Raw genomic sequence first — 19,483 nt, 5'->3', positions numbered from 1 at the left:
CCTCTGTCCTGGGCTGCCCCTTGGACTCAGTGAGGGAGGTGGGTGACAGGAGAGTTCTGGCTAAACTGTCCTCCATGCTGGACAATGAGTCCCACCCCCTGCACGGTGACCTGACGGGACTGAGGAGCAGCTTCAGTGACAGACTGCTTCACCCTCGATGTGTGAAGGAAAGATACAGAAGGTCTTTCCTTCCTGCTGCTGTTAGGCTCCACAACGAGCACTCTTAATATGTGCAATATATCTATTATTATATATCTATTATTATATCATTTCTGCATGCTGTTGCAAACTGCAATTTCCCCATTGTGGGACGAATAAAGGTTTTTCTTATCTTATCTTATCTTAAGAACAGAAGAACGCCCTGCTCCACTCTAAGGTTACAGAAAATATTCTTGGTGTCTCTTAAATGTTAAGACTGTGACAAAACCTAAAAGGACGGATTCAAACCATTTAGCTTTGACATACCCCTAGCTAGCTGTACCCCTAGCTAGCTGTGTACTGCTAAACAGGTTTCCTGTGTGTGTGTGCGTGTGTTCAGCGTGTTTGACAAAAGGAAGGCATGCTCGTTAGCAAAGAATGAAAAACGTGGTTTTGCCGTTGTCGGTCATTGTTCCATCACAATGCTACCAACAAAGGAAATGGAGAAGAGTAGCAGCTGGTGTGAAACTACTCCCGAAAGATGTAGTTAAACCAACAATATGATCCAAATGATCAAATCGGACCAAAGAGTGTGATGTTTAATTAGTTTATATAAGTGGCGGGAACGAGAAGACGAGAGTTCTGGATGAAATGAGCGTTGGACTCTGATGAGCTTGACCTGGGTCCTGGATGTGAAGACTTTGACGGGAGAGGAAAGGGTTGAGAATGGCCATTAGTCATTAGTAAATAGCGTAAATTCATTACATTACTCTAAACACCCGAGTCACAATACAGCGGTCTTTATCACTTTCCCCGCAGCTCAGTTATTCTTCTTATCTGTGACTTCTCAGAAGGGCAAGGCCTGACTACTGAGGAATCTGTTAGGGAGGAGTGTGTGTGTTTGTGTGTGTGTGCGTCCTAAAGGGGTTTTACTGTCAAGACTAAATTTACACAGCTGCTTGGCAGAAGTCAGCACACTGAGCATGGCTCTAAAGCATATGTTGTTTTACTCGCATTCATCGTCAAGGGATATCAGCGTAATCTTGACAGTGACAACAACGCTGTGGTTAATTTGATCAAATGTGGCTTTTAACACACACACACACACACACACACACACACACACACACACGACGCTCGGCTTCAACACCAAACCATACAAAAGACGCCAGTGGTTTTTTGCCCCGTCTTCTGTTTCCTCCAGCTCCTCTCACCGACTCCCGGCTGTGAAACCAACAGCTCGAGACGAGCGAGTGTCGTCTGGTTTCAGAATTACGCGGGACCCTCTCGTAAAACTTTGGCCCAGCTGTTTCTCTTTTTTCCTCGTCTCTCATTTCCTGATAGAAAGCGGTACTTTTAGCTCAGGGCGGTGTCATGTGGCCTCGCTTCGACTTTTTTCAGCTCGGAGTTGATCGCTTTGAACCGGGTTGCCCTGTTAAGTGACAGGAATTTGTGTTTCTATCTGTTTCTGTCTTTGTGAGGACCTTACATTGACATGATACATATACTATAACCCCTAACTGTAATCTAATTGTAATCTTTAACCCAAAAAACAAGTTTTAAATCTCAAAAAGTCGTAGGACCAAGCACAACCGACCACAAAATGTCCTCACATTGGCATTCCCTTTGAGTTTATTGCTTCAGACTTACATTAGTTAATTATACACCGATCAGGCATAACATTACGACCACTGAAAGGAGAAGTAAATAACATTGACCATCTTGTGACAATTCAATGTTCTGCCGGGAAACTTTTGGACCTGGCATTCATTCTTGTGGATGTTACTTAGACATGTAGCACCCACCTAGACCAGACCAGGTACCCCCACCCCATAGCAATGACACTCCTTGATGGCAGCCTGACACAGAAACACACACACAAAAACACTTTAGGATCAAATTAAAAATATATTAAAAACAGCACAAGGTGTTGACCTGGCCTCTGAATTCACTAGATCCCAAACTAATCAAGTATCTGTGGGGTGATCCACAGAGGCCCCTCCCCTCAAAGGCTCCCACTAACAACACCCTATTGCCAGAAACCACAGGACACCCTCAGAAGGCCCATGTACGTTCTCTTCAATTCTCAACACGTGTCTGTGTTAGCTGCTGGTGCTTCAGTAGATTCAGCAGAGCAGATGATTATACTGGTGTTCACGCCCTTCTCCTGGAACCAATAACCCAGCCCAATATTCAAATATTAACAAAACACAAACCAACCGACAGCAACATGTGGAGACAGGACCCGTGAGTCACGCACGGGACTTTGTCAACATCATCTCAAAGGTCGTTTAAAGGTATAACCTTTGGTTCCTCTGGTCTGTACTACTACTACTGGTTTTATTTTAGACATTCGCATTTGAAATAAATTAAAAAAAAACACTATATTATAAATACTAAAATACAAATCTTTCATAATATATAAACACAATAGATCCAATGTGCTATTAAAATATTGTATGTTTGGTCACAGTGATCACTTATTTCAATTACATTTGACATTATAGACCTGGGCAAATCTTTTCGTAGCCTTTCATTGATGTGGCAAATGACATTAGTAATATTTAGAACCAATGTTTGTATCACAGCTACCTGTCGACTTAATATTTTCATGCTTTTCCTACATTCTTCGCAATAATTTGACCAATTTTATGAGCAGGAATGAACTCAAGTACAGCATACCTTCATCCTGAATTTGAGGTTTTACTCGTTTGATTTTTCTCTCACAAATCAGTGTGTTTAAAGATATTAGCTTTCATGGATCATCGCTTTAATGCATAATCATATTTCAATATTTAACTCTCTAGTTAAAAAGTGCTATTGACTGACTTAGGTGACTCGGTAAAGAGAATAAGTCAATATGTAGTTAGGGTAGTCCAAATAGCTTACAGCTCATTTTCAGGAAAGTGTACTGAAGGACTGTGTACTGAAGAAAAAAAACCATCAAACATGTCTTGCTTAGTGATAGAGATTTATTAGAAAAAAGAAAAGCAAAGCATTTTTACAAGCCAAACAAATGCACTAAGAGAAACATTCGGCAAGCAAAGGAGGAGAAATCTATATACAAAAAGAAAAATCTTAAAATGTTGACAGTGTAACATCAATAATTAGGCTGAGGCCCCTTTCTGGACTTGAAGCTGTTAAGAGAAGATCAAAACGGGGGTGACAGTGGGTGAAAATAAAAAAAAACAAGGAGTGGCTCACAAGGTAGAAGTTGTATCTCACTGTACTGACACCAAGGTTACCGAGGTGATGTTGGGAGTGTGGGGATTATCTTGTCAATGGGTTACAATTCCACTTCGCTACCGGGAGCTAGGATGACTCATGATTCGCATGCCTAGTCTACAAATATACACCCTGCCCGTTTGTACAAGTATTACTAGTTTCATTAGACAGGGCGTACACAAGGGGATCTGACAGGGGGACTGAGAGACAAGCATGTACAGATGCTTCACCTGACTACCTCCCAGCCCCCTGCTCTACGCTACTAATCCATTAGCTTTTCACTTTCGTTCCAACCCTTCCCTCTCTTCTGTCCAGTGGCACGTTTCATCCAGCCCCACATGCCAATCTAATCTCATATGACACATACTTCTAATACTACGATGGCCTCGTCTATCGTGGCATGTGGAGCACTGGAGCAGAAACACAACCCTGCAACTACTGCAACAGGAGATGGTGCCACGTGAACAGTGTCGATGTCTACGCCACTGAGCTGCTCTTTCCGCGGTGGTGCTTGCGGACCTCCTCCATCAGGTCCTTGAGGTACTGGATCTCTCGGCTGATGGACTCTGCTTTCTCTGCCAGCTCGTGGTTCTTCTTTTCCAACTCTTCGCACTCGACATTCAGCAGATCCTGCTCGACCCGCTTCTTCTGCCGGTATCGAGTGGCTGCCGTCTTATTCTGCTCCATCTTCTTCAGTTTCTTCTCCACCACTTTGGGAGCGCCAGACACCGATTTGACCTTGGAGGCTTTGGGAGAGGAAGTGGAGGTGGGCTCAAGTTTGGAGTAGGGTTTGGTCCTGGAGGAACCGGCTGTCGGGGACTTGGTAGGAGGGGGAGAGGGGAGGCGAACTGGTGAGCCGGCAGCGGACTCGATGCCAGAGTCACTGTCGCTGTCGCTCAGCAGAGGGGTTTTAACGGGCTGCTGAGGGAGAGATATGAGGGGGGGTTCTTCTTTGTTGGCGAGCACCACTACAATGTGACCAGAGGTGGGAATGGAGAGCACAATAGGGCTGGTGCCTTCAATGCTTCCATGGGGATCTGGGACGATGGCAGCAGTGAGGGATGTTTTCTCAGCATCCAGGACATCCACTTCACTCCCGAGCTCCAACGTGTACACCGGAGACGGGGGAGACGCTGGATGAGCCGGGGAGGGAGGCTCAGACTTAACAGCCTCCTGGTGAGGAGCTGCCTCCGTCTTCTCGAGCACATCTGGCACAGGGAGCGGAGGCTCGAGGGGGAGGGAGGGGATGTCTGGAAGCGGCAGGCCAAGCTCGAGGCTGCTGGGGACGGGGATGGTTGTGTCGAAGGATTCTAGGTCCAGGTCCATGTGGGAGTCGAGGGAAGCCAGGAGATCTTCAGGGGAGCTGGGAGACTCGTCGGATGAGCAGGAGCCGATGAGGGAATCCAAGTCGAATTCACTCAGGTCGATTTTCTCGGCCATCCAGTCCATGCCAACGAAACCATCATCTGCTGACAGAAGGAATTTATTCATAAAAAACTGCACAAATACACCTTTGTGTCACTCAGGTATTGTATATGGTGATTTTACTTGCATTGAATAAAGATGCAAAGCTGCGTGAATGTACTTCACAATATAATCAGTGTCTTGATAATTTTAGTAATAAATAGTTTTATAATTTAAAGCTTAAATAAATCTCTCCCCCTCCCTTGGTGAATCATGACTACCAGGCATCTTGTTTTCAGCTCAGGCCAAGAACCACAAAAGTGATGCGTCACACTACAACATTCAACAAAACCAGTTTGAGCCGGTCTCACTGACACACTTTGGAACCACACCTGCCAATTGCCAACTAATTAATGCCCCGCACTGCCTCCGCTTAGTGTACACACCAACCAGTTACTCTGGGCTTTCAGTGTTAGGCTGCACATTTAAACTAGTGTCACTTTTCCTTATCTTTAAATCAGCAGATCACTTTTGACTGCTCAACTATTGTGTGCGCTATTGTCTCATGGACTACAATCTTTTGCTAACATCTAGGTCACTTTTCCTGTACAGGTAACCTCAAACCACTTAGTAAAAGTATTTACAGCTAAGCCTGAAAACTACTGACATCTCAAATTTGTAATCTGCTCCATCAAAAGACTTTCAGCGTCTGCAACTACAGACAATTAGTAAGAACTGCTCCAATATTTAAATCACAGAATTTGGAGTCGCTCTCACCTTGGCCATCGTATGCTCCGGCGTGGGCGTCGAGCAGGTCGCTGGCGCCCAGCCAGGAGAGGGACAGCGAGTCCGCTCCGGCCTTAGCTCCCAGGAATGAGGAGGAATGGGTGGGAGGGGGAGGAGGAGGAGACGGAGGTGGGGAGGCAGAAGAGAGCGGGGAGGACGACAAGGTCTGATAAGGAGACAGAGAGGATGCGTAGGAGGAGAGAGGGAGGGAGAGCGAAGCTGGCACCTTCCCCTCTCGAGAGGAGGAGGAGGAGGGAGAAAGAGCTTCATCTTCATCTTCGTCCAGAAGGGGCCCCATGGGGTCAGCCATCAGAGATAAGGGCTCTGTTGACAACAAAACACTTGAAGGTAAGTATCTACATGAAATCTGTCAAGTTCCTGGATCATCATGCAAACTACGTTTACAGCGATGTTGATGGTGCTTCTGTGGGGACAGTTTGGCATGAGGACACCGACCTGAGTACAGGGCCCCCACGTCCTCTAAGGCCAGCTGGGAGAGCATCATGGCTGCTGCTGGTCAGTGGTATCCGTGAAAGAGGGTATAAAAACAAAGGCGAGTCTGACGACGTTAGCAAGTCGAGGGGTCTGGTACTGCTGTCGACGGCAGCAAAGCTGAGGGTGGTTGCTGAGAGAGACCTGCGAGAAGGAGATGTAAAAAAAAAATACATGTTTTGGTAAGAAAACAAGGGACAATTTGAGAATATCTTGCGTAAAGAAACCACAAAATTTTAATGTTATTCTTAATATACTCAATGAAATGACACGTGGTTGTTAACAGTGAATAGGCCATCTCTATTTGTATGAATCTAAAAAGACACGTCCACACTGTACTTCCTTAAACAAGTACACATTTCCCGACAATCGAGATTTATGCAAAAGACTACGAGCTTCCTGGTTAGTGCGTGGTACGGCTATAAGGCCTGTTAGCGTGAGGGGGGGGGAGGGAAGGGGAGGGGAGGCTAATTTTGGCTAATCCGTTCCTCTTTAAAGTGTCAAAGCCGTGTTGATGGGAAACGCCCCGCCCTCCACCGGGGGATAACATTTCCTAATTTGGTCATGCTTTCGGTTGACGACTCCGCCCTAAACCGCACGTCACGGCGCCAAAGTGGGAGGGCAACCGCCATTTTTCACAACAGTAGCCATCTGTTCAAGGCGGGGGCTGAGCGGAAAAAAACGACAACGCGCGCCATTTTGGACACGCCACGTTGTCAGTGTTGAATAAACACAAACACTACGGACGTTTATTGAATTAACAGGCATATGGAAGGGTTGTAAACAATTTTAGAAAGTTAAAATCTAGGATTTTAATACGTCTACGCGATCTAATATAGTCCCTTAACACCCCTCGTGGATTCGAGGGAAAACGGTTCAACAATACAGGCGGTGGCGCCGGATCTTACTTCGACTAACAGTTTGTAATTTGACACCGAAACACACCAACTCCGAACCAGGAAATCAACTCTTTTAGAAACCACTTTAAAATGTCCGTTAATTTGCCGTTATCGCGCTCAAAAAAAATACACAACAGGTTAAGTTTACTTTGTTTAGCATTCCAGCTGGCATGTAAGCTATTGACACAAGAGAAACTGTCAAAAAGTCGATTAAAAAAATACTTACGCCATTTTGCCAAAAATAGCCAGTGCACTTAGCCGCTGCACTGCCGGGTTGTTGCCGCTGCAAGGATAGCCGGCGCACGCCTTTACTCTGCCATTTTAGGAGCAGTCGCGCTTCCAACAGGAGTACGTATTCACTTGTATTGTTATGGAAACGAAGAACGGTCCGAGTTGAGCGTCAAACGTTTATATACAGTCAAATCACTGCCGTGAGTATCCCTCCGCGGTGTCGCTTTTTTAGGGCGCTTGTTCACTGCGAAACCGGCAGCGCGGGAGGGAGGAGTGTCCTGTCCAGAGAACTCACTCCTCGCCAGCAGTAGCGCCTCCCACACCGAGCGGAAACATTTGCCACAAAACAAACGCACGATTGGAGAGCGCGATCCCTCCGCTCGAATCCGGTTTTCCAATTGGTTGGATGTATATCGTCTATACAGCTGAGAAAATAGATCCAACATCACGTTCTGAACGCCAGTGACGTCCTCCGTCATATATAGGTCAAATGCTGGTTGTAAACATTGAGTAAGGAAACGCTTTTGTGGCTTTACACATTAAAATATCAGACTACAAAATATACTGTATAATGCATAGTTTAAGATATGTAATAATAATAATAATAATAATAATAATAATAATAATACTTATTATTATTAATACATGTATTAGTTATGATGAGTTTCCTCTACAACAAAAAGACACAGATATCCTCTGGATAATGCATCTATCTATATGTATTTATCATTTTATTACTTAATTTTCTCAAGGAATACTAGTACAACATATTAGTATATCTATGTAATATAATATTCATTATTTATGATATTCATGAAAGTGAATGAATGAATCTTTAACTTGATACAGTCTGCAAATATATTTTGCACCTTTAATATGTTTTATTTTCTCTCACCTTATTGTATTTTTGTACCTAAATTATATTATAAAAACTCATCAGATGTCTCGTGAACGCATGGCAGACGGTGGTTAAACTTGATGAACCCGTCTGTATCTGACAGAGTAAAGGACTGGACTGCCCCCTGGTGGTGAAATGTTTTATTTTCAAAATAGCATGAACAGATGATTTGGCAACAAGAACGTTTAACCTGGCGTGAAAATTGATGATACTTGACAGGATTTGTTGAATTAAGAAAGCATCTTGGTAACAGCACGATGCAAATTAGCAAAGAAGAAGTAAACAGCTGTAACACCCTAAGTTAAAGGATGTACTTTATTTAAATTTATAAACATGACACCAAACCATACCCTGCAGTAAAAACTACAATATGAGCATAAAATCAGACAAGAAAAGGTGTTGAAGTGATTAAAACTAGCACTCTTTAATCCTCCTTACCAAACATATCCTTGAGTTTTATGTACTCGTCCAAACCTTTTGTGAGTGCCTCTGTTAGCTCTCGGATTTTCTTTGCAAACTTTGACTCTAGGCCCTTTTTTACCTTCTTCCCACGTTTTCCATCTGTAAAATAGAAATCCATACCGAGGAAGAAGCCTTGTATCACCCCGAAGGCCTTGTTGCTTTCCTCCAGTGACAAGGCACTTATCGCTCCATCAGCCACCAACTTCACTATCCTGGATCCGCTGCTCTGATTCCTCAGGAGGGATTGACCATGCTGCGCTAGCCAATCCATGCCCTCTGTGATGAACTTCAAGGAGTGCTGAATAATCTCACACAGGCCGCTGTAGTCCTGCAAAGTCTGTTGGATTTTCTTTTGGTCCATTTTTGTGTTCACCTGGAAGAACATATTGCAATGAACAAATGCTGATTCCTCTTTACACCAAGGTTCAGTTATTTAAAAAAAAAAATGCTGCTGAACATCTGTTAAATCTTTGACATTTTGTCACCAGTGCACGTATTCAGATTGTACATCCCACTACAAGTAACCTCATTGTGGTTTGTATTGCGGTTAGTCTCATATTCGGGCACCTTGTGTGCGATGGCTGCCGATGCACCAGTGACACCGCCGGCTGCAGCCACGCCAACCCCGACTGCAGTTAGAGCCAGCGAGGCTCCCAGCGTGAACGGGGACAGAATCACCCCGGCAGCTGCAGCCACACCTCCTGCTACAGTCGTGGCTCCTCCCGTGATGCCAGCGATCTTTGTCCCCTTTGAAACCTTAAAGTGAAAAAACAAAGGAATCCAGTGATCATATACTCAACTGTAAATATAATACATCTATACAGCCTAATGCTGAAATTAAATGCCATATATAGTAGATATGCATGACTGCTCGTTATCATATGTGGTCTTGTTACCTTGTCTAAGTTGTCAGCGATGGAGTAAAGCTCATCGATGTGTTGTCTCATGGTGTCGCCATGTAATTTCATCAACTGGATGAAATTCTCGACACCTTTTTGGAGATTTTCATCTTCAGCTGTGATGCACCTGGAATGTTTTATAAGAGTATTTGATCATATATTTATATATGATAGAAAATAATTGAGAACCACTGGTATTGTCCAACATTTCTTTCTAACTGGTGGAGGTAGAGCAGAGTGGAGTATTAGTTATACAAAAATGCAAGTGAGTCTGGAGGAAGTGTGGTTGGGTCATTGATATCGGGGCTCCGTGTGTTCTTCGCACCTACGGCCAATTTAGAATCACCAATGAACCTAACCAGCATGTCTTTGGACGGCGGGAGAAAGCTGGAGTACCTGGAGAGAACCCACGCAGACACAGAAAGGCCCAGTCGGCCCATGGATTCGAACCCGGGACCTTCGCGCTGTGAGGCATCACTACTAACCACCTAGACAACATTCTCAGGTCAAATGTGGTCTGCAGAGGTGAACTCTGCATGAACTAATGGTCTACAATACATGTTTACATTTATTTACCACTTAAGGGCAAGGAACCATATATAGTAACATCACTGATTTGATTTTCCACATGAAAGTGAAGAATTTTGAAGAAGAATGTCACAAAACTTAAAAAAAAGTCTTCTTATGCCCTACAATAACACTCTAGGGTTGAAATTTAGAATTTCCAAGTATTTCAATGAGTGCCCTATAAAGGGTTAAGTAATTATCTGTAATTATGGTCAGTTTGAGCATGTTGCACAAAAGACAAGATAATCTACTTACTCCTCTTCTGACACCCCTTTCAGTTTGAGCTCTCTGCACAGATAAGCCCAGGCTGTAAAATAAATAGAACTGTGGTTCAGCGACAACACGATGCCACATATACAACTTTACAACAGATAGAAGTCTTACTCACGTATCATTTCCTTAGACCAGTCTGACAGAGTTTTGGGATCCTGGTAAAAGAAAGGTAATTTATAATCCAATCAAAATACTGTGGCTTTTGTAGCAGGATATTAGTGCAACAGTGATTTAAAATAATTATCGTGGTTTCAAATTCGTCATCAAGCTGCTGCCTGGGCACCAAGGTTATAATAGTTTTGGATTTTTCATTTTAGATTAGTTTTTATTTCGTTTTTACCCTTTTCCCTCCAATTCAGTTAGTTTTAATTAGTTTTTAATGTGGGTTTGCTATTTTTTATTAGTTTTTATATTTCCAAAAATGCTTAGTTTTAGTTTAGTTTTTATTAGTTTTAGTTTTTTCATACTTTGGGTTATTTGTTAGGTGCGGGATTCAAAAAGGTCAGGGTGAGTATTGTGTAATAAAATTCAACAAAAGATATGTTTAAAAAATGAGGGTGAGTTAATAATGACTGACTTTTTATTTTTTGGGTGAACAGTTCACCTGGATTAAAGGTGAACAGTTCACATTTACTCATTTACATACAAGGATTGGAAATAAAAAGAGCCTGGAAATAAATGTGGCCTTCGGAAATAAATGTGGCGATCGGAAATAAATGTGGCGATCGGAAATAAATGTGGCGTTTCAAATTAAAAGTCTCTGGAAATAAATAAATGTGGCGCTTGGAAATAAAAGTGCCCAGAAATAAATAAATGTGGCGTTTGGAAATAAAAGTGTCCTGAAATAAAAAAAAGTGTCTTTAAAAAAATAAAAGTGTCATTAAAAAATAATTTTATTTATTTATTTCAGGGGTATATTTATTTATTTCAGAGGTATATTTATTTATTTCCGTTTTTATTTATTTATTTCCGTTTTTATTTATTTATTTCATTTTGACAGAGATGGTTCTCCATACATAGAGGACTTTGCCGCTTCCTCCCAGCTTTTGCTGCAACCGCCATGGTGCTGCCAGGTGACGTCACGGACCGTGAGGTGCCGTAAGGTGCTGCCAGCTGGCGTAAAACTGCCAGAGCGGAATAAATCGATCATATGAATCCAACCAGTTGAGGCTTATAATTAAATTGACAGAGACGAAAACGAAGGGAATTATATCTATAATTTCAGTTCGTTTTAGTTCGTTTTCTAAACACGCAATACAGTTTCAGTTAGTTGTATTTTTTGTCTTTTAATTTTCGTTTTTATTTCATTCATTCATTCATTCATTCATTCATTCATTCATCTTCTATACCCGTTTAGTCCTGTTAAGGGTCACAGGGTTTTATTTATTTCAGTTAACGAAATTGTTTTTTCAATTTTAGTTTTCGTTATTTCGTTCGTTTTCGTTAACAATAATAACCTTGCTGGGCACTCAAGCAGGCGGCGGAGGAGGTCGTTCTGCATAGTTTTCCTATATTGGTTGTTCGGGCACTTCCTGAGAAAATTTGTGATAATATGTTAAACCTGTGTCAGTATAGTGTAGGCTGGCCCGACACAGTGATGAGTTTGATCACGAGCTGTTACGGCTTAGTTTCACACTCTAACTTGTGTCTGATCACTGCATGATACCCTGACTTGGATCTTACGTATTCCGATTAGGCATAACATTAAAACCATTGACAGGAGAAGTAAACAACATTGACCGTCTTGTGACAATTCAATGTTCTGCTGGGAAACTTTTGGACCTGGCATTCTTTCATGTGGATGACACTCCTTGATAGCAGCAGCTATCCCCAGCAGGATGCAGCCTGACACAGGCACACACACAAAAATAGTTTAGGAACAACTAAAAAAACATGAAGAACAGCACAAGGTGTTGACCTGGCCTCCAAATTCACTAGATCCCAAACTGATCAAGTATCTGTGGGATGATCCACAGAAGCCCCTCCCCTCAAAGGCCCCCCACTAACAACATCCTGTTGCCAGACACCACAGGACACCCTCAGAAGGCCCATGTCCATTCTCTGATAAGTCACCACAAGGGAAACTTACACAATATTTGGAGGGTGGTCATAATGTTATGCCTGATTGGTTTAAACATACATACATCTGATTCAGAAAAAACAGAAGAAGACATTTATATCTTGGTATAGTGTCATGTGTCATCAGTACAGAAAATGTGCTTTGTGTCTCTTAAATGTGGAGAAATTGTGACAAAAACTAAAATTTTAAATTTAGCTGGTCAAGAGACCTTTCACGCGGACACTTTTGATGGTGTATTTTCTTCATGTGGAATATATCTGTACACACTTTAGGAACTGATGGAGTAACATTGTGAGTAATTATTCCAGTGTTATTCAAGACAACTGAACTATTAGCTGACCTCGCTGAGCATCTTACACAACACTGCATATTTCTCTGCAGCTGCATGCTTTCACTTTTGCTTTGAACAACAACACTGGTTACCAACATTTATTTAATTAATGCAAACTTGACATTACCTTAGAACATGCATAGAAAGACATTTATTAATTTGCTACAACAATAAGATAGAAGATTTGCAGAATGTTAGAAACTTAAATCACATTTCATTCCTGGAATGCTTCATGATTCAGGTTTATACATGATATCGGTTGTTTTGTTGCAAGAAATAATATCTCAGTAAAGTTTCAGAAGACGTCTGTGCAGTGAGTTTGATGGAGGTGAAAGTGGCATTACACCTGTTAACTACATAATGTTAACTAAGACCAGAGAGTTAGTAAATGGGCAGCCTACTGAAAAAACAAAACACGTTCTTTCTTCCTTAACCCTACTGCTATCCGTATAATCATTGGTCATGATCTGAAGATATAAATGTGCGAAAAAAAAATATTTTTTATTACATTGTTTAATCTCTGGAAAGAATTTAAACTGTCTGTCTGTTTTATAAAATTTTTTCTCACCTGGGAAACGGTGGAACTCGTCGTCGCCCCTGCTGCTGACCGCCAATCCAAATCAAAGCAGGTCAGGTGTGAAAACGAAACCTTAATGCTGTTTAGGCGTCAGCACTCAAACAGCACCAAACAACTGAATGTTCAAGTCATACCAGTCTGGCTGATAGTCTATAGAGATAAAACCCACACAAAGTCATCCATTTGGAAATCAGTTGTACTTGTAAGTGTGTGTTCTGTCCTGTGAATGCATCACAGACGGTGACTGAACTTGATGGACTACTTCTATATCTCACAGAGTAAAGGACTGGACTGCTCCCCCTTGGATGTTAACTACTTTATTTTAACAATCACAAACAGATGATTTGCCAAAAAAAAAACATCGAACCTGGACAGACTCAATCAGTATCATTAAAGACAGAGAGAAAAACTACAAAATTCCCGCAGGAAATTTTGAGAGTGACACGAGGGCTGCTGCCGGGGTTATTAAAAAAAGAAAAGGAAAAAGATGTTAGCATTACCATTACTAATGTTGGCATTACCATTTGCCACGCTAACGCGCGGCGCTGACGCACTAAACTAGGCTAAGGCTAGAGATTAGCACAGTCACGCACACACACAATAGAAAACATTCAGCTCAGATGTACACACAGAGCAAGCAGAGTGACAGTCACCTCAGAAAAATGTCTTGCTTTACCTCTCTGTTACTGCCTGTCTGTCTTTTACCCTCTCTCTGTCTCTTTCTTTGTTATTTACTTAAATAAACTGAAATTAACTGCCAAGGACTACAAAAATGGCTGCAGCTGTGGCCCTGGCCTGAGGCCTTTGCTGCTGCCATGGTGACTTTGCTGGTTGCCATGACTACTCACAGACACAGGAGAGGAGAAGGAAGAAATTTTGATTTTTTGCCCTCTGACAGTCCTCGCATTTGGGCTCACTGAGGCAAAACCAAAGCTCACATCAGAAAAAAAAAAAACAGACAGTGATTGGCAGGAGAAGTTCCCGAACACACTGATGTAATTTTGGTGTCTCTGGAGTAAATATTGTGGAAACTGTGGCGAGTATAAGAAGAGGGTGGATTCAGCTTTCCTCGAAAATCAGCTTCAAATTTTGAATGGGAGTTAATGGGCAGTTGGAGCGGGACACTCCTCACTCTGGGGCACGCCATTCAAATTCAGAAAATGTCTCGTCTTAGGCGAGCACATTGTATGAATCAGGACAAGTTCCTCTACAAAAGTGGAAAAAATCTAATGTCTACGATGTAAGATGTGCCCAGGAGCAGCGTGGAAAGAGAACAATTTCAGTGAATTTCAGACAGCCTCTCTCACTCTAGCCTGTGAGGTCTCCCACTCTAGGCCGAACATTCCACGCAATACACACCCATTATAAACTCAGAAATTTCACATGATTGATCACGATGATTGACGAGTGATTGATCGAAAAGTACAAAAGATATCAAAAATCTGAATGGTATTTTTATAGAGGACAAATTTACCTACATTTTAAAGTTTAAATGAAGTCTCTAGGTGAAATTTTGCGGGAGGAGTTAGCCACGAGACACGAGACACGACTCCCCATATAGCTTAGAGCTATATGGGGAGTCGTGTCTCGTGCGTAGCCTCGAGTCACTAACAAGAGCACCAAGCAAATGAACAAAGAAGAATTAAACAGCTGTAACACCCTAAGCTAAAGGATGTACTTTATTTAAATTTATAAACATGACACCAAACCATACCCTGCATTAAAAACTACAATATGTTTATAAAATCAGACAAGAAAAGGTGTTAAAGTGATTAAGAAGCACTCTTTAGCCCTCCTTACTAAACATATCCTTGAGTTTTATGTACTCGTCCAAACCTTTTGTGAGGATCTCTGTTATCTCGCGGATTTTCTTTGCAAGCTTTGACTCTAGGCCCTTTTTTACCTTCTTCCCATCTTTTCCGTCTGTGAAGTAGTAATCCATACCAAGGGAGAAGCCTTGTATCACCCCGGAGGCCCTGTTGCTTTCCTCCAGTGACAAGGCACTTATCGCTCCATCAGCAACCAGCTTCACTATCCTGGATCCGCTCCTTGGAGGAACTTTCATCTTCATGAGGAGGGACTGACCATGCCCCGCCAGCTGTTCCAAGCCCTCTGTGATGAACTTCATGGACTGCTGAATAATCTCACAGAGGCCGTTGTAGTCCTGCAAGTTCTGTTGGATTTTCTTCTGGTCCATTGTGATGTTCACCTGGAAGAACATATTGCAATAAACAAATACTGATTTCTCTTTACACCAAGGTTCAGTGTAGTTGTTTTGTCCTTCAGTTTAATACTTGTTTTTTAAAAAAAAAATGCTGCTGAACATCTGTTAAATTTTTGACATTTTGTCACCAGTGCACGTATTCAGATTGTACATCCCACTACATGTAACCTCATTGTGGTTTATATTGCCATTCAATTCAACATATAGCACAATATAACACATAACAGTGTATCCTTCCTATGTATATAGCAAATATTTACTTATTTTTCAATTTCTTGTAGATTTGTACAAATGCAGATCTTGTACTTTTTCTTCTTCTGTTTCATTTTATTTTATTTCAATTTTATTAAAAAAATTTTTTCAACTTACACCTATTTTTGCTTTTATTTGTGATTTTATTTATTTATTTATTTATTTTTATGTCCAACTAAGCTACTGTGACCAAGCACTTTCCCTTGTGAATTCAATAAAGTCTATAAATGCTTTAAGTCAGGACTTTAAAGTTAGTTTACTATCGGGGCACCTTGTTTGCGATAGCTGCCGATGCACCGGTGACACCGCCGGCTGCAGCCACACCAACCCCGGCTGCAGTCAGAGCCAGCGAGGCTCCCAGCGTGAATGGGGACAGAATAACCCCAGCAGCTGCAGCCACACCTCCTGCTACAGTCGTGGCTCCTCCCGTGATGCCAGCGATCTTTGTCCCCTTTGAAACCTTAGAAAAAAAAAAGGAAATCCAGTGATGAACTGTAAATCCAACACATCTGAAATAACTTCTTCTTCTTCATCTTCAATACAGCCTACTGCTGAAATTAAATGCAATATACAGTAGATATGCATTCTTACCTTGTCTAAGTTGTCAGCGATGGAGTAAAGCTCAAAGATGAGTTGTCTCATGGTGTCGCCATGTATGTTCATCAGGTGGATGTAACGCTGGACAGCTTCATTGAGCAGAAAAGCTTTAACTCTGATGCACCTGAAATGTTTTACAAGAACATTTGATCATGTATTTATATATGTTTATACATTTATATATCATATATTTGCTAATTTCAAGACAGACAGAGTTTCAATCCATTCAAAGGTAAAGTTACCGTTTTCAAGGTGGAAGTATAGGCACTACTTTAACTTTGAGGTAAAAGGCAAGAACGTACACGTGAAGTTTACATTGCGCTCAGAAAAAAAATCTAATTCTTAGACGTATTTAAACATATATTTTTTAAAAAAGTAACGCAATAGTTACTTTCCCTGGTAACTAGTTACTTTTATAGTGGAGTAATTCAGTTACTAACTCAGTTACTTTTTGGGAGAAGTAACTAATAACTATAATTAATTACTTTTTAAAAGTAACATGCCCAACACTGTGGTTAAGTAATTTGCTTTATCCATTTATTATCTTCAAATAAAACTGTACCTATTTTTCACCCTGGGGGAATATGTTTATCAGGTTCCGATTCTGTGTCACAAAGAGGTGACATAGGACCACTATGGAGACTTATGATTGCCTTCATAGTGGGGATGGTGCTCTTGCTAAATCTCAGCATGTTAACATGGTCAGTTTGAGCATGCTGCACAACTGTGTCCGTGACATAGAAAAGACAACATAATCTACTTACTCAGCTTCTAATGACCCTTTCAGTCTGAGTTCTCTGCACACATCAGCCCAGGCTGTAAGTAGATAAAACTGTGGTTCAGCGCCAACAAGATGCCACATATACAACTGTTCAACAGATAGAAGTCTTACTCACGTGTCATGTTCTTGGACCAGTCTAACAGAGTTTTGGCATCCTGGTAAAAGAAAGGTCATTTATAATCCAACCAAAATACTGTGGGTTTTGTACTGGGATATTTTATATTATTTCAGTGGTTTAAAATAATTACCACGGTTTCAAATTCATCATCAAACTGGTGTGTGGGCACCCTATCAGGCGGCGGAGAAGGTCGTCCTCCATAGTTTTCCTGTGTTGGTCGTTCGGACACTTTCTGAGAAAATTTGTGATAATATCAGAACAAAGTAAAACACATTAAACCTGTGTCAGTATACTGTAGACTGGACCAACACAGTGATGAGTTTGATCACGAGCTGTTACGGTTTAGTTTCACACTCTGACTCAGTAAAAACAGAAGGAGACATTTATGTCTTGGTATAGTGTCATCATTACAGAAAATGTGCTTTGTGTCTCTTAAATGTGAAGACAGACAAAAAAAAATCACATTTTTAATTTAGCTGGTCAAGAGACCTTTCACATGGACACTTTTGATGGTGTATTTTCTACATGATGTAAGTGGAAATTCTTATCTGCACTCGTTTTGGGAACTGATGGAGAATTTTTGTCCTTTTAAAACACAATGTGTTCCCTGATCTATTTAACAATAAGCTATATAGATCTCTGCAAAATAAATTTGAGAGAAGAAGAACCCTTCTAATGGACCAATCTTTACACCTTAGCAGTAAAGGTGCCAATTTCTGATGCTAAACAGACCCACGCTAAGGGGCCTCTCTGAACGCTGAGGACATCAACTGAGCCAAAAAAGACAATTTACAATAATGAGGAATTTCCCACTCTCTTTTTCTGATCTAATTAGTCTCGAATTAAAAGGACATCAACAGGATCTCCCGTTGTTAAAAAGGACAGATGAGAGGAGTTACCTCTTCTACTTCATATGAACAGAATCTAGAAACCTTAATGTTATACTCCGTAATGTTTTAAATCTGTGATTCATGAATTCTTCCTTTTCACAGATACACACATGCAGGACACTTTCTTTCTTCCCCTCTCCCAGAGTGACCAGGGGACGGAAAACAGATAATGGTCGTAAATACCTCCTCTCCCACAGCAAAACTCTAATATGTTCTCCGCTGTAAAAACCTAAGTTTGATACTATGTCTATCGAAATTGTATAACCTAGTAAGTCATATATTGTTTTTCAAGAAGTGCAAATGATCACAATGAGACAATATTCATCCTCATACAATAAAATTAACACGATCTAGCTAAATTCAGAGAAATGTTCCGCAAGTCAGATGGATCTACAGTGCCCTCAAGTGGCTATTCTTAAAAACATTTTTCTTTCTTTTAAACCATTGTTAAATTAAAGTGTGTTGAACCTTAGGTATGTTCTTATACTAATAGTAGCTATTAGTTGAAATTGTAGTATGAAATTGTTATTTAGAAACCCTAACCTTTCCTTCATTAGCAAAATATCATCTATAAGGAAGAACCTGATGTTATTAATGTACTGATGCTTGTAAGTTATTTTGATTTGGTCATTCAGATATGTCATCTTGTAATGTTGAATGTTGCTGCATAGGCAAAAACATTACTAACGAGCCATGAGTGATGCAATGATTAAATTACTTAATATAAAGTAGGTTAAGAAGATCAGGTAATAAGATATCTTTCGACAACGAACTATAGGCATTCCCTTCTCTTTCGGCGCAAAGAATTTGGAAACCCGATCCAAAACACGCCCTGAATAATTAACAGATAAAACCAGAGGGACACACTCTTCTCTGCACTTTTAACTTTCTTTTGACTTTTTAACTTTTAACTTTTCTTTTGACTTTTGACTTTTGACTTTTAACTTCACTTTTACTTTTACTTTAACTTCATCTTTTCACTTCTTCTTTTCTCGTCTGACCCTTTTTTGTGACGCACAATTTTTGTAGTAAACTTAAATTTTTAGGTTTTATTTATTTTTCTATTCTGCCGCTGAAGTACTAATTAAGAAAGCCAGCCTAGTTTATAAGTTAGCCAGCGTAGTCAGGGGGACTTCAGAGCAAGACCCAATCTCTTCCACGGATCAAGAAACCAAGAGGCTTGAAAGAAAAGAAGACTGAAATAAAAAGGAAGACCAGTTGTTGTACCTTTTCTATTTCCTTACGCTCACCGAAACTTTCACTTAGTCCGGAACGTCTCCTGGCAGTCCTCGTCTTTTGTAACAGCGGTGGTGAAGATCTCTGAGTTCAAACGAGAGACAAAAAAGCATGTTTGCAAGT

General features: G+C 41.1%; 2 protein-coding genes across 3 annotated transcripts; both read right to left on the bottom strand.

The window, feature by feature from the left end:
- Positions 1-3,090: 3,090 nt before the first annotated feature.
- Positions 3,091-7,409, bottom strand: atf4a (activating transcription factor 4a). Of its 2 annotated transcripts, none has more exons than XM_084559961.1 (4): positions 7,171-7,409; positions 6,010-6,189; positions 5,545-5,877; positions 3,091-4,832 (listed from the first exon to the last, which is right to left on the bottom strand). In XM_084559961.1, exons 2-4 carry the CDS (start codon positions 6,056-6,058, stop codon positions 3,841-3,843), a joined length of 1,374 nt encoding a protein of 457 aa, XP_084416087.1. In that variant the 5' UTR covers positions 6,059-6,189; positions 7,171-7,409; the 3' UTR covers positions 3,091-3,840. The 2 variants fall into 2 exon arrangements, with proteins under 2 accessions (XP_084416087.1, XP_084416088.1); XM_084559962.1 differs by having other exon boundaries at positions 3,091-4,829; positions 7,171-7,408.
- A 1,588-nt stretch (positions 7,410-8,997) lies between these two features.
- LOC311507644 (apolipoprotein L3-like) lies at positions 8,998-13,290 on the bottom strand (the record flags this gene model as incomplete). The annotated part of the gene is made up of 5 exons (XM_084572071.1): positions 13,254-13,290; positions 10,390-10,429; positions 10,257-10,308; positions 9,432-9,561; positions 8,998-9,291 (listed from the first exon to the last, which is right to left on the bottom strand). The coding sequence occupies exons 2-5, from the start codon at positions 10,394-10,396 to the stop codon at positions 8,998-9,000; spliced, it is 483 nt and encodes a 160-aa protein (XP_084428197.1). The 5' UTR covers positions 10,397-10,429; positions 13,254-13,290.
- Positions 13,291-19,483: the final 6,193 nt, after the last annotated feature.

The sequence above is a fragment of the Chelon labrosus genome (genome assembly GCF_963514085.1).
Source record: "Chelon labrosus genome assembly, chromosome: 2".
Lineage (NCBI taxonomy): Eukaryota > Metazoa > Chordata > Actinopteri > Mugiliformes > Mugilidae > Chelon > Chelon labrosus.
The sequence above is the reverse complement of the archived record's forward strand: the minus strand, read 5'-3'. Positions and strand labels throughout refer to the sequence as shown.